General features: G+C 39.5%; 1 protein-coding gene across 1 annotated transcript in view; it reads left to right on the top strand.

Annotated features, from left to right (window-relative positions):
• Nucleotides 1-14,908, top strand: part of CAMK1 (calcium/calmodulin dependent protein kinase I) — a 339,090-nt gene that overhangs the window by 265,131 nt on the left and 59,051 nt on the right. The window contains exon 6 of the mRNA XM_053720980.1: nucleotides 6,978-7,104. Coding sequence (XP_053576955.1) covers nucleotides 6,978-7,104 — 127 coding nt within the window. The remainder of the gene's footprint in view (nucleotides 1-6,977; nucleotides 7,105-14,908) is intronic.

Raw genomic sequence — 14,908 nt, 5'->3', positions numbered from 1 at the left:
TTAGCCCTGAGCACCTGTTGCCAATTTCCTGCATCCTAGTTTCTGTGTTTTCATGCATCGTTGAGTTGCTTGGCCTTGTTTCTACATTGGAGGTATGGCTTTTTGGCTGCAAGCCTTTCATGAAGACCGCTTCTGACCAGACTTCTCCGGACAGTAAATGAATGTACCAGTGTCCCACTGGCTTCTGCCAATTTTGAGTTAATGGCACTGCTTGACATCTTCCAAATGAAAAGGGAAGTAACTATGATGTATTTAATCTGCTGCACTGTTTCGATGGCTGATCACTGCGTCTACGATTATTGTTAGTTTTTTTGTGCTTCTTCGGAAGAGTTTGGACAGCCCACCTGATCCAGTATACCTACCTTGTGTTTCTTCTGTTAAGTGTGATCAGTCCACGGGTCATCATTACTTCTGGGATATTACTCCTCCCCAACAGGAAGTGCAAGAGGATTCACCCAGCAGAGCTGCATATAGCTCCTCCCCTCTACGTCACTCCCAGTCATTCTCTTGCACCCAACGACTAGATAGGATGTGTGAGAGGACTATGGTGATTATACTTAGTTTTATATCTTCAATCAAAAGTTTGTTATTTTAAAATAGCACCGGAGTGTGTTATTATCTCTCTGGCAGAGTTTAAAGAAGAATCTACCAGAGTTTTTGTTATGATTTTAGCCGGAGTAGTTAAGATCATATTGCTGTTTCTCGGCCATCTGAGGAGAGGTAAACTTCAGATCAGGGGACAGCGGGCAGATGAATCTGCATAGAGGTATGTAGCAGTTTTTATTTTCTGATAATGGAATTGATGAGAAAATCCTGCCATACCGATATAATGTCATGTATGTATACTTTACACTTCAGTATTCTGGGGAATGGTACTTCACTAGAATTACACTGTAAGAAATACATAAAGCTGTTTAATAACTAGAGATTATGTTTAACTTTTTGCTGGAATGTAAAATCGTTTTCATTTGCTGAGGTACTGAGTGAATAAATGTTTGGGCACTATTTTTCCACTTGGCAGTTGCTTAATCTGTTTTCTGACAGTTTCTGTTCTCCCTCACTGCTGTGTGTGAGGGGGAGGGGCCGTTTTTTGGCGCTTTTACTACACATCAAATATTTCAGTCAGCAACTCATTGTATTCCCTGCATGATCCGGTTCATCTCTACAGAGCTCAGGGGTCTTCAAAACTTATTTTGAGGGAGGTAATTTCTCTCAGCAGAGCTGTGAGAATTGTAGTTTGACTGAGATAAAAAACGTTTATTCTGTAATTTGTTTCCTGCTTTCAGAATTTGTTATCTTTGCTAATGGGATTAAACCTTTGCTAAAGTTGTGTTGTTTACAAGGATTGAGGCTATAACTGTTTTCAATTTATTAATTTTCAACTGTCATAGATCTTCTGTGCTTCTTAAAGGCACAGTACGTTTTAATTTTATTCTAATTGAATTGTATTTCCAAGTTGCAAGTTTATTTGCTAGTGTGTTAAACATGTCTGATTCAGAGGATGATACCTGTGTCATTTGTTGCAATGCCAAAGTGGAGCCCAATAGAAATTTATGTACTAACTGTATTGATGCTACTTTAAATAAAAGTCAATCTGTACAAATTGAACAAATTTCACCAAACAACGAGGGGAGAGTTATGCCGACTAACTCGCCTCACGTGTCAGTACCTACATCTCCCGCTCAGAGGGAGGTGCGTGATATTGTAGCGCCGAGTACATCTGGGCGGCCATTACAAATCACATTACAGGATATGGCTACTGTTATGACTGAGGTTTTGGCTAAATTACCAGAACTAAGAGGTAAGCGTGATCACTCTGGGGTGAGAACAGAGTGCGCTGATAATATTAGGGCCATGTCAGACACTGCGTCACAGGTGGCAGAACATGAGGACGGAGAACTTCATTCTGTGGGTGACGGTTCTGATCCAAACAGACTGGATTCAGATATTTCAAATTTTAAATTTAAACTGGAAAACCTCTGTGTATTACTAGGGGAGGTGTTAGCGGCTCTGAATGATTGTAACACAGTTGCAATACCAGAGAAAATGTGTAGGTTGGATAAATATTTTGCGGTACCGACGAGTACTGAGGTTTTTCCTATACCTAAGAGACTTACTGAAATTGTTACTAAGGAGTGGGATAGACCCGGTGTGCCGTTCTCACCCCCTCCGATATTTAGAAAAATGTTTCCAATAGACGCCACCACAAGGGACTTATGGCAAATGGTCCCCTAGGTGGAGGGAGCAGTTTCTACCTTAGCTAAGCGTACCACTATCCCGGTGGAGGATAGCTGTGCTTTTTCAGATCCAATGGATAAAAAGTTAGAGGGTTACCTTAAGAAAATGTTTGTTCAACAAGGTTTTATATTGCAACCCCTTGCATGCATTGCGCCGATCACGGCTGCAGCGGCATTCTGGATTGAGTCTCTGGAAGAGAACATTGGTTCAGCTACTCTGGACGACATTACGGACAGGCTTAGAGTCCTTAAACTAGCTAATTCATTCATTTCGGAGGCCGTAGTACATCTTACTAAACTTACGGCGAAGAATTCAGGATTCGCCATTCAGGCACGCAGGGCGCTGTGGCTAAAATCCTGGTCAGCTGATGTTACTTCTAAGTCTAAATTGCTTAATATACCTTTCAAAGGGCAGACCTTATTCGGGCCCGGGTTGAAAGAGATTATCGCTGACATTACAGGAGGTAAAGGCCATGCCCTGCCTCAGGACAAAGCCAAAGCCAAGACTAGACAGTCTAATTTTCGTTCCTTTCGTAATTTCAAAGCAGGAGCAGCATCAACGTCCTCTGCACCAAAACAGGAAGGAGCTGTTGCTCGCTACAGACAAGGCTGGAAACCTAACCAGTCCTGGAACAAGGGCAAGCAGACTAGGAAACCTGCTGCTGCCCCTAAAACAGCATGAATTGAGGGCCCCCGATCCGGGATCGGATCTAGTGGGGGGCAGACTTTCTCTCTTCGCCCAGGCTTGGGCAAGAGATGTTCAGGATCCCTGGGCGCTAGAGATAATATCTCAGGGATACCTTCTGGACTTCAAATACTCTCCTCCAAGAGAGAGATTTCATCTGTCAAGATTGTCAACAATACAGACAAAGAAAGAGGCGTTTCTACGCTGCGTACAAGAGCTCTTGTTAATGGGAGTAATCCATCCAGTTCCACGATCGGAACAGGGACAGGGGTTTTACTCAAATCTGTTTGTGGTTCCCAAAAAAGAGGGAACTTTCAGACCAATCCTGGACTTAAAGATCCTAAACAAATTCCTAAGAGTTCCATCGTTCAAGATGGAGACTATTCGGACAATTTTACCTATGATTCAAGAGGGTCAGTACATGACCACTGTAGATTTAAAAGATGCTTACCTTCACATACCGATTCACAAAGATCATTATCGGTACCTAAGGTTTGCCTTCCTAGACAGGCATTACCAGTTTGTGGCTCTTCCATTCGGATTGGCTACAGCTCCAAGAATCTTCACAAAGGTTCTGGGTGCTCTTCTGGCGGTACTAAGACCGCGGGGAATCTCGGTAGCTCCATACCTAGACGACATTCTGATACAAGCTTCAAGCTTTCAAACTGCCAAGTCTCATACAGAGTTAGTGCTGGCATTTCTAAGGTCACATGGATGGGAGGTGAACGAAAAGAAAAGTTCACTCGTTCCACTCACAAGAGTTCCCTTCCTGGGGACTCTTATAGATTCTGTAGAAATGAAGATTTACCTGACAGAGGACAGGCTAACAAGACTTCAAAGTGCTTGCCGCACCCTTCATTCCATTCAACACCCGTCAGTGGCTCAATGCATGGAGGTAATCGGCTTAATGGTAGCGGCAATGGACATAGTACCCTTTGCACGCTTACACCTCAGACCACTGCAACTGTGCATGCTAAGTCAGTGGAATGGGGATTACTCAGACTTAACCCCTTCTCTGAATCTGGATCAAGAGACCAGAAATTCTCTTCTATGGTGGCTTTCTCGGCCACATCTGTCCAGGGGGATGCCATTCAGCAGACCAGACTGGACAATTGTAACAACAGACGCCAGCCTTCTAGGTTGGGGTGCCGTCTGGAATTCTCTGAAGGCTCAGGGACAATGGAGTCAGGAGGAGAGTCTCCTGCCAATAAACATTCTGGAATTGAGAGCAGTTCTCAATGCCCTCCTGGCTTGGCCCCAGTTGACAACTCGGGGGTTCATCAGGTTTCAGTCGGACAACATCACGACTGTAGCTTTCATCAACCATCAGGGAGGGACAAGAAGCTCCCTAGCTATGATGGAAGTATCAAAGATAATTCGCTGGGCAGAGTCTCACTCTTGCCACCTGTCAGCAATCCACATCCCGGGAGTGGAGAACTGGGAGGCGGATTTCTTAAGTCGTCAGACTTTTCATCCGGGGGAGTGGGAACTTCATCCGGAGGTCTTTGCCCAAATACTTCGACGTTGGGGCAAACCAGAGATAGATCTCATGGCGTCTCGACAGAACGCCAAGCTTCCTCGTTACGGGTCCAGATCCAGGGATCCAGGAGCAGTCCTGATAGATGCTCTGACAGCACCTTGGGACTTCAGGATGGCTTACGTGTTTCCACCCTTCCCGTTGCTTCCTCGATTGATTACCAGAATCAAACAAGAGAGAGCATCAGTGATTCTAATAGCACCTGCGTGGCCACGCAGGACTTGGTATGCAGACCTGGTGGACATGTCATCCTGTCCACCTTGGTCTCTACCTCTGAAACAGGACCTTCTGATACAGGGTCCCTTCAAACATCAAAATCTAACTTCTCTGAAGCTGACTGCTTGGAAATTGAACGCTTGATTTTATCAAGACGTGGGTTTTCTGAGTCAGTTATTGATACCTTAATACAGGCTAGGAAACCTGTTACCAGAAAGATTTACCATAAGATATGGCGTAAATACCTATATTGGTGTGAATCCAAAGGTTACTCTTGGAGTAAGGTTAGGATTCCTAGGATATTGTCTTTTCTACAAGAAGGTTTAGAAAAGGGTTTATCTGCTAGTTCATTAAAGGGACAGATCTCAGCTCTGTCCATTCTGTTACACAAACGTCTGTCAGAAGTTCCTGACGTCCAGGCTTTTTGTCAGGCTTTGGCCAGGATTAAGCCTGTGTTTAAAACTGTTGCTCCACCATGGAGTTTAAACCTTGTTCTTAATGTTTTACAGGGCGTTCCGTTTGAACCCCTTCATTCCATTGATATAAAGTTGTTATCTTGGAAAGTTCTATTTTTAATGGCTATTTCCTCGGCTCGAAGAGTCTCTGAATTATCAGCCTTACATTGTGATTCTCCTTATTTGATTTTTCATTCGGATAAGGTAGTCCTGCGTACTAAACCTGGGTTCTTACCTAAGGTAGTTACTAACAGGAATATCAATCAAGAGATTGTTGTTCCTTCTTTATGCCCAAATCCTTCTTCAAAGAAGGAACGTCTACTGCACAACCTGGATGTAGTCCGTGCTCTAAAATTTTACTTACAGGCAACTAAGGAATTTCGACAAACGTCTTCTCTGTTTGTCATTTACTCTGGGCAGAGGAGAGGTCAAAAAGCTTCCGCTACCTCTCTTTCTTTTTGGCTTCGTAGCATAATTCGTTTAACTTATGAGACTGCTGGACAGCAGCCTCCTGAAAGAATTACAGCTCATTCTACTAGAGCTGTGGCTTCCACTTGGGCCTTCAAGAATGAGGCCTCTGTTGAACAGATTTGCAAGGCTGCAACTTGGTCTTCGCTTCATACTTTTTCCAAATTTTACAAATTTGACACTTTTGCTTCCTCGGAGGCTATTTTTGGGAGAAAGGTTCTTCAGGCAGTGGTTCCTTACGTATAAAGAGCCTGCCTATCCCTCCCGTCATCCGTGTACTTTTGCTTTGGTATTGGTATCCCAGAAGTAATGATGACCCGTGGACTGATCACACTTAACAGAAGAAAACATAATTTATGCTTACCTGATAAATTCCTTTCTTCTGTAGTGTGATCAGTCCACGGCCCGCCCTGTTTTTAAGGCAGGTAAATATTTTTTAATTTATACTCCAGTCACCACTTCACCCTTGGCTTTTCCTTTCTCGTTGGTCCTTGGTCGAATGACTGGGAGTGACGTAGAGGGGAGGAGCTATATGCAGCTCTGCTGGGTGAATCCTCTTGCACTTCCTGTTGGGGAGGAGTAATATCCCAGAAGTAATGATGACCCGTGGACTGATCACACTACAGAAGAAAGGAATTTATCAGGTAAGCATAAATTATGTTTTTGTTGCCATGCTCAGTTTTGCCACTGTGTCTGACCTTTGACATTAAACTGTCTTCAGCAACCTCTTCTTGTTAGCAGAGTTTGGCTGTTCATCACCTAGTTTTATTCCTCCTACACAGCTGTTTATGTTTCAGTTAATGATTGTGTTTCAACCTGAATATTAAACCGATGATCATTAGCAACTTTACTTAGAAGAATTGATGCTGTTTTAAACACAAAGGGTGGTCACACCAAATATTGATTTGATTTAGATTTTTCTAACGTTCACTCACTTTGCATTTTGTTAATTGATAAAAAAATATACTATTTAAGTTTCTATTTTTTTTTTAAAGCATTATTACTTTACACACACACACACTCACACAATTACACCTCTGGATACTCACCAGGCACTGAGATTTGCTAATTCTATGGAATATGCACCCATTCATGTGTGAGAGTGCAATCCACCTCTGTGTTTTGTATGTGTTTAGGATACGCCTACGCCTATAATTACTAATTATGGTTTAGTAGCTACACGATAAGTGCCTTTTGGCAGTTGGGTGTATATAAAACTGAATGCTTCGCTTAGCATGTTAGAGTAATAGATAGTAAAATGATGCTCTGTTTGTAGCTATGTGATACCTATAAGCGGTTATTGCTTGTCAAAGTAATTTCCTGGATTGGAATTTGAAAGATTAAGAAGTTCTAACTCACTTTATTCTGTTTATCTTTAGCCAGAGAACCTGCTCTATTACAGTTTGGATGAAGACTCTAAAATCATGATCAGTGATTTTGGATTATCCAAAATTGAAGGGTCTGGAAGCGTGATGTCCACTGCCTGCGGAACACCTGGATATGTTGGTAATTAAATATATAGTTAATTAGTATTAACATCCATTCTTGAAGTGGTAAGATCCATAATTAGGTCAATAATGATTGCATTGCTGACATTTGTGAATAATACACAATCTGATACATAAAGTTGGATGCTAAGTGAATAGTTCCCCTTGTATAGCTAAAGGATTATTAAGCATCATTTGCAACTATTAAACATTTCATGGCATGAAGGTTAAGGTGAAGGTAAAGTTACCTTGATCGCAATATCTAATAATACTTGTTCCCCTAAATCAATAGTCGTTTCATTCATCATTTTTTTTAAATTTTGACTATAAACTGAGTTTTTGCAGTTAATACTCACTTTTTTTTCCTCAGTAAATTCAACCCGTCTTTTTTTTTTTTTTTTTTTTAATGTCAGGTCACGTTTTTTTACCAGCCTATCAAAATTCTGGCCGTTAGGCGGCCGTCAATCTACATCATCCGCCTCCTGGATGATCTGCGCATGCATTAAAAATTATTTTTGGGTCTTGGAAGACAAGCGTGCTCCCGTTTCACGCATGCCTATTGAAATTATTATTGAATTGACATAATACGTAAGAGGAGAAGAATGACGCCTGCGCATTGGAAAATAAGTAGCAGATTACTGCATGCGCATTACTTATAGTAAGCACCGCTATGCGCATGCACAGTTAAAGAGATCATCGTTAACGCGCTTAGTAGACACGTATAGAGCGGTGGGACCGCTCTATACATCACTCAAACTAAGATAAGGAAATGGCTATTGGGAGGAGTCAGGATAGTAACGGTAGTCAACTATAAAACCTCTTTATTATATAAATTTATAAGGTATTGGGGGGAAATGTTAGCAATTTAGTTTGTTAGACTGTGACTAATTAATTAGTGTATTCAGATAAACTTTACCTTCACTTTAAAGAACCATTAAACTTGACATTTCAACAATGCATAAAATGTTTCAAAATTTTTTTGAAACATTATTGAAAAATACATTTATTATTTATTTTGCTACCTTTTGCTGTAACATACATCTAAATAATGTGCTTGTTTGGGTTAATACTTTTAGGCAAGTTATGCAAGCTTTTGTTTACTTCACCCTCCCCCCCCCTAAAATTCTCAGCAGTCACGTTTGTAAAAGGTAGATTATCAATTTTGTAATAACAATCATGATAGGATATTCATTCTTTGCAACTCAGTTGAATCAGTGCTAAACCACCTTAAAGGGACAGTATACACTCATTTTCATATAACTGCATGTAATAGACACTACTATAAAGAATAAGATGCACAGATACTGATATAAAAATCCAGTATAAAATGGTTTAAAAACGTACTTGGAAGCTTTCAGTTTAGCTCTGTTGAAAAGGCAGTAGGAAAGCCCACTGCAATTGGGAAATAAGACACTCCCCCCCCCCCCTTTCCCTTCTTTTGCATATGAAAAGACCCTTTACACAAACAGGAGGAAGCTGGAGAAGGTAGCTGACGGTATTCAAATAAAACTTTGGGGCTTGGTTAGGAGTCTGAAAATCAGAGCAATGTTATTTAAAAATAAGCAAAATTATACATTTAAAAAAAAAAAAAACTTTATGGGCTTTATAAATAGATCATCTACAAAACATTTATGCAAAGAAAAAATGAGTGTATAATGTCCCTTTAAGGGAAGAGATAAGGGCAGGTTTCCTCAGTCTCTCTCAACTGCACATGTGCAAACAGAGTTTGTACTATATCTGAATATTAGTTTGTGATTGGTTAGCAAGGATTTTTTTGTTCTGGGGGACAGGGAAATCAGTAAAATGAACAAATATACTCATTTGACAAAATGAAGCTGCAGTTTGCATTGTAAAATTATTCTCAGATATGAAGGTTCAAAATCATGTAGTTTACAATTTGTGTTTAGTGGTCCTTTAATAAAGCTGTTATTCATTTGAAATGAATAGAAAGTGCATGTTTGTGCATAACACATACCTATTGGTTATTTATTTGCTGAGTAACAAATATAACCGCAATAGTTCTGGCACGTTGCACACAAACATGTATACAGCAAATAGTTTGATCCAGGACAGGAACACCCATTTTTAATGCAATATGTTTTAAAATACCCTTGTGTAGAAAAAGAAACAAATATGTATTTTTAGCAAACATTGTAGTACTTTTATCTTTGTTTCAAATAAGAGGATATTACAGAATGCATTTTTTTTTTAAATACAAGTCCCTTTTGTAATACATTTTCATATCCTTAATAAAACATTTTTTTTATATAGGTTTACAAAGGGACATGCCTCTACAATGCGCCTGCTAATGCTCATTCATTGTGGGATAGGTACTGCAAGCTAATGCTCATTGGCTGAAATGTACTTATGATTATTGTACCTATCAGCCAATGAGCATTAACAGAAAAAAACAATCAGCCAGTGAGCATTTGCAGGAAGTGCCTATCAGCCAGTAAATATTAGCAGGAAGTGCCTATCAGCCAGTGAGAATTAGCAGGAAGCGATCAGCCAGAGAGCATTAGCAGGAAGTGCCTATCAGCCAGTAAATATTAGCAGGAAGTGCCTATCAGCCAGAGAGCATTTGCAGGACGTGCCTATCAGCCATTAAATATTAGCAGGAAGTGCCTATCAGTCAGAGAGCATTTGCCTATCAGCCATTAAATATTAGCAGGAAGTGCCTATCAGCCAGTAAATATTAGCAGGAAGTGCCTATCAGCCAGAGAGCATTAGCAGGAAGTGCTTATCTGGCAATGAGCATTAGCAGGAAGTGCCTATCAGCCAGAGAGCATTAGCAGGAAGTGTCTACCAGCCAGTGAGCATTTGCAGGAAGTGCGGATCTGGCAATGAGCATTAGCAGGAATTGCCTATCAGCCAGTGAGCATTTACAGGAAGTGCCTATCAGCCAGAAAATATTAGCAGGGAGTGACTATCAGCCAGTAAATATTAGGAGGAAGTGCCTATCAGCCAGAGAGCATTAGCAGGAAGTGTCTACCAGCCAGTGAGCATTTGCAGGAAGTGCCTATCTGGCAATGAGCATTAGCAGGAAGTGCCTATCAGCCAGTGAGCATTTACAGGAAGTGCCTATAAGCCAGTAAATATTAGCAAGAAGTGCCTATTAGCCAGAGATCATTAGCAGGAAGTGTCTACCAGCCAGTAAATAATAGCAGGAAGTGCCTATCAGCCAGAGAGCATTTGCAGTGAGTTCCTATCTGGCAATGAGCATTAGCAGGAAGTGCCTATCAACCAGCGAGCATTTGCAGTGAGTTCCTATCTGGCAATGAACATTAGCAGGAAGTGCCTATCAGCCAGCGAGTATTTGCAGTGAGTTCCTATCTGGCAATGAGCATTAGCAGGAAGTGCCTATCAGCCAATAAATATTAGCAGGAAGTGCCTATCAGCCAGTAAATATTAGCAGGAAGTGCCTATCAGCCAGAGAACATTTGCAGTGAGTTCCTATCTGGCAATGAGCATTAGCAGGAAGTGCCTATCAACCAGCGAGCATTTGCAGTGAGTTCCTATCTGGCAATGAACATTAGCAGGAAGTGCCTATCAGCCAGCGAGTATTTGCAGTGAGTTCCTATCTGGCAATGAGCATTAGCAGGAAGTGCCTATCAGCCAATAAATATTAGCAGGAAGTGCCTATCAGCCAGTAAATATTAGCAGGAATTGCCTATCAGCCAGAGAGCATTTGCAGTGAGTTCCTATCTGGCAATGAGCATTAGCAGGAAGTGCCTATCAGCCAGTAAATATTAGCAGGAATTGCCTATCAGCCAGAAAGCATTTGCAGTGAGTTCCTATCTGGCAATGAGCATTAGCAGGAAGTGCCTATCAGCCAGTAAATATTAGCAGGAAGTGTCTATCAGCCAGAGAGCATTTGCAGTGAGTTCCTATCTGGCAATGAGCATTAGCAGGAAGTGCCTATCAGCCAGCGAGCATTTGCAGGAAGTTCCTATCAGCCAGTAAATATTAGCAGGAAGTGCCTATCTGGCATAAGGTGCCTATCAGCCAATAAGTATCAGCAGGAAGTACCTATCTGGCAATAAGCATTAGTAGGAAGTGCCTATCAGACAGTAAATATTAGCAGGAAGTGCCTATCTGGCAATAAGTATTTTCAGTAAGTGCCTATCGGCCAATAAGTATTATCAGGAAGTACCTATCTGGCAAATTAGCATTAGCATGAAGTGCCTGTCTGGCAAATTAGCTTTAGCAGGAAGTACCTATCTGGCAATGAGCTATAGCAGGAATTGGCTATCTGGCAATGAGCATTAGCAGGAAGTGCCTATCTGTCAATAAACTTTAGCAGGAAGTGCCTATCTGGTAATGAAAATGATCAGGCTAAAGAGAAAACAATGCTATACAGCGCTAAGGTCTAAAAACTTATCCAAGCCACTCCCTAACCACCTCTCCAAATGGCTACAATAAACAGGGTGAGAGAAATAAAAATGAGAGGGCACTCAAGCAAGAAGAAGTACCACACTTAATCTCTAATAAAATTTAATATAAAATAAAATTTATAAACAAATATAAAACAGGATAATATTATCGCCAACAGTAGAATTAAAGGGACGTCTCCCTGTAGCAAAAAATAGGCAATTGCAAGAATAATGTGTATTGCTAAAATACCACCAAAATCTAAAATACAAAATTTAAGAAATGAATATAATCATCCATACATAAAAAAGGAGCATAAGTATTAGGTTAGGCAAACAAGTGCAAAAAGTAAGAAACAGTTCTTATTTCAACGGATAGTGTGTGTAAATCCGTAAATGTTCATCAACCAACAGATGGCTGTGATCCAAGGATTTTATTGACAAAGTTTCAAAACTAATATTAGCAACTTTGTTGCAGCTCAGGAATAAATCTGCCACTTAAGTTGAAAAAACAATGTTCCACTTGTATATGGAGTATATGTTGATACTTGTGGGGTGTTGGAAGAGAAAGTCTTTATAAAATAGCCAGTATTGTGTGAAAAAAGAAACGTTGAAATAAGAACTGTTTCTTACTTTTTGCACTTGTTTGCCTAACCTAATACTTAAGCTCCTTTTTTATGTATGGATGATTATATTCATTTCTTAAATTTTGTATTTTAGATTTTGGTGGTATTTTAGCAATACACATTATTCTTGCAATTGCCTATTTTTTGCTACAGGGAGACGTCCCTTTAATTCTACTGTTGGCGATAATATTATCCTGTTTTATATTTGTTTACAAATTTTATTTTATATTAAATTTTATTAGAGATTAAGTGTGGTACTTCTTCTTGCTTGAGTGCCCTCTCATTTTTATTTCTCTCACAATGAAAATGATCAGGAAGGGCTTATTTGGCAATGATAATTAGCAGACACTACAAACTGATTACACAGGATTTTCTTAATGTTTCAGGCAACCAAAAAAATCTCATCATGTTAAAGGGTAGAAAACATCTGCGTATAATGTCCCCTTAACCAGACGTCATGTCCCCTGTCCAAGCAGAGCTCACTGCACCAGGTTTTAAGAGGGCATTTACCTCACTTGGGTGTTAATCTAGTTGTCTCAGACTTCTGCACGTTACACGTTTCGCTGCCATAGGCAGTTTAGTCAAAGCAACCTAATAAGGTTAAAACATAAGATACGGTTTGTCAACAATTTCATCAGCAAGTTCTGCCTTTATTATCAGCATGGAATTATTATGGATTTTTATAAACTCCTATAGCTAAAACGTGTGAAACAGTTAATACATATATCTTCTTAGCTCTTTGTTCCAAAGCAAAAATATAGGGAAAAATATGTATGTATGCATGTGTGTATGTTTAAATGTGTGTGTATATATATATATATATATATATATATATATATATATATATATATATATATATATACATACATCCCCACACACACTAGTCAAGAGTTTTATAACATCTCTATATTTTTCCAGTTTTTATTAAAATTAAAATGGTTCAACACCAGCAAATAACCTGAAATGTTACTAAAGTTAGCTGTAAACTACCAGAGGTTAAAGAAACAAGTTAAGGTTACCAAAAACTGATAAATAATGTACTTTTCAGATTTATAAAAGAAGCCTTTTCTTCAGGGAACAAGTAATGAGTTATCAACAGCTGTTCTGCAGCAATAGAAAAAAATTATGCCTTGAAAGTTGATGCTAACACTCCCTATAGGTGTCCAACTTTTGATTACTTACAGCCCTTCTGTCTGTATAAAATTAACCGTGTTACTACACCCTCTTAAAGGGACACTAAATAAATGCTAGGTAGAATGAGTTATTCAAAGAAAAGATTAGTCTAAAAATAACATATATATGTACTTTTTAAGCTTTCATTAGCTGTTTAAATAGTGACAAAATAAGTGTAACAATGGGAGCTGCCATTTTGTAACTTGGGTTACCATCTCTGCTGTGGCCAATTAGGGACAGTTATAAATAAGTTACTAACATGTGCAGCCAATAGCTGTGTGGAATATAACCGTTTTCTGCACTTCACTGAAAAGCTCACAATTTCAGAATGGAATTAAATAATGAAAGTATATTGTAGAGATTTTTTATATATATATTTATCATTTTATATTACCATCTCGGGGTTTAATAACCCTTTAAGCATTATTTGGACAGTATTATACTGCATGAAGTAGTGTATCACTATCATAATCCTTAAAATAATTAACGAAAGAAGACAGACAAACCATTAGAGGCTTTAGAGAAATGTCAAAGAAAAACAAGGTGACAGTGAGTACAGTTCCCTACACCATCAAAAGGCATTCGGAAATTGGAGGAAACCACAGCAGAATCACAAGATACATATCTGAAAGTCAGCTTGAGTGAAGGCCTCATTGTGTGACACCAGCTGTCAGATATGGAGGGGGGCTAGTGATGATCTTGGGGCCCTTTTTCGCTCAATCCAGAGTCAGTGACTTTTAGAGTGAGTGGCGACCAGCCATGCCCTGAACCAAAAAGTCTACCACAACACTTTGCAGTACCATTCAATACCCTCCGGTATGCACCTAGTTTGTCATGGCCTTCAAGCTATGTCAGATTTACCTCAGAAGAACAAGACGGTAGGCTTTAAATCAGAAAATAGCAAGCAGAATCTCAGATTGTTTATTTGTGCTATGCTTTAATGCAAAGTACATTAAAGGGACATGAAAACCTACATTTTTCTTTCATGATTTAGGTAGAACATACAATTTTAAACAACTTTAAGTTTACACTTCTATTATCAAATTTGCTTTATTCTTTTGGTGTCATTTGTTGAAGGAGCAGCAATGCACTTCTTGTTTTTAACTTAACACATGGCTGAGCCAATGAGAATCGGGGTATATATATATATATATATATATATATATATATACACAGCCACCAATCAGCAGCTAGAACCTAGGTTATTTGCTGCTCCCAAGCTTAGAGCCTAGATAAACCTTTCAGCAAAGGATAGCAAGAGAAGGAAGCAAATTAAATAATAGAAGTAAATTGGAAAGTTGTTTAAAACGGTATGCTCTGTCTGAATCATGAAAGTCTAATTATTAATTTACAGACCCTTTGAACAGCTGAGCCATATCCACCTCTGTGCTGAGCTGTTTTGCAGTTTTTAGATGCTGCTCAAATGTAGGCTACAAATTAGTAAACTAAACTCTATAGTAATAAGAAGGGGTATCCTCATATAAATAAGGGCCTTTATAGTTTTGTAAAATTGATCTGCACATAGGGGCTCTCATGAGCCTCTGGGCAAATAGTTGGACATTTATTTACCACAGTGATCACCTAGCTATTAACACTTATAGGCTTAATTTTTAATAGGGGCTTTAAAAAGGGGGTTTACGGGTCTGTAGGCCTT

This window comes from Bombina bombina, chromosome 7, assembly GCF_027579735.1.
Source record: "Bombina bombina isolate aBomBom1 chromosome 7, aBomBom1.pri, whole genome shotgun sequence".
Lineage (NCBI taxonomy): Eukaryota > Metazoa > Chordata > Amphibia > Anura > Bombinatoridae > Bombina > Bombina bombina.
Note: the sequence above shows the minus strand (reverse complement) of the source record. Positions and strands in the feature narration are given on the sequence as shown.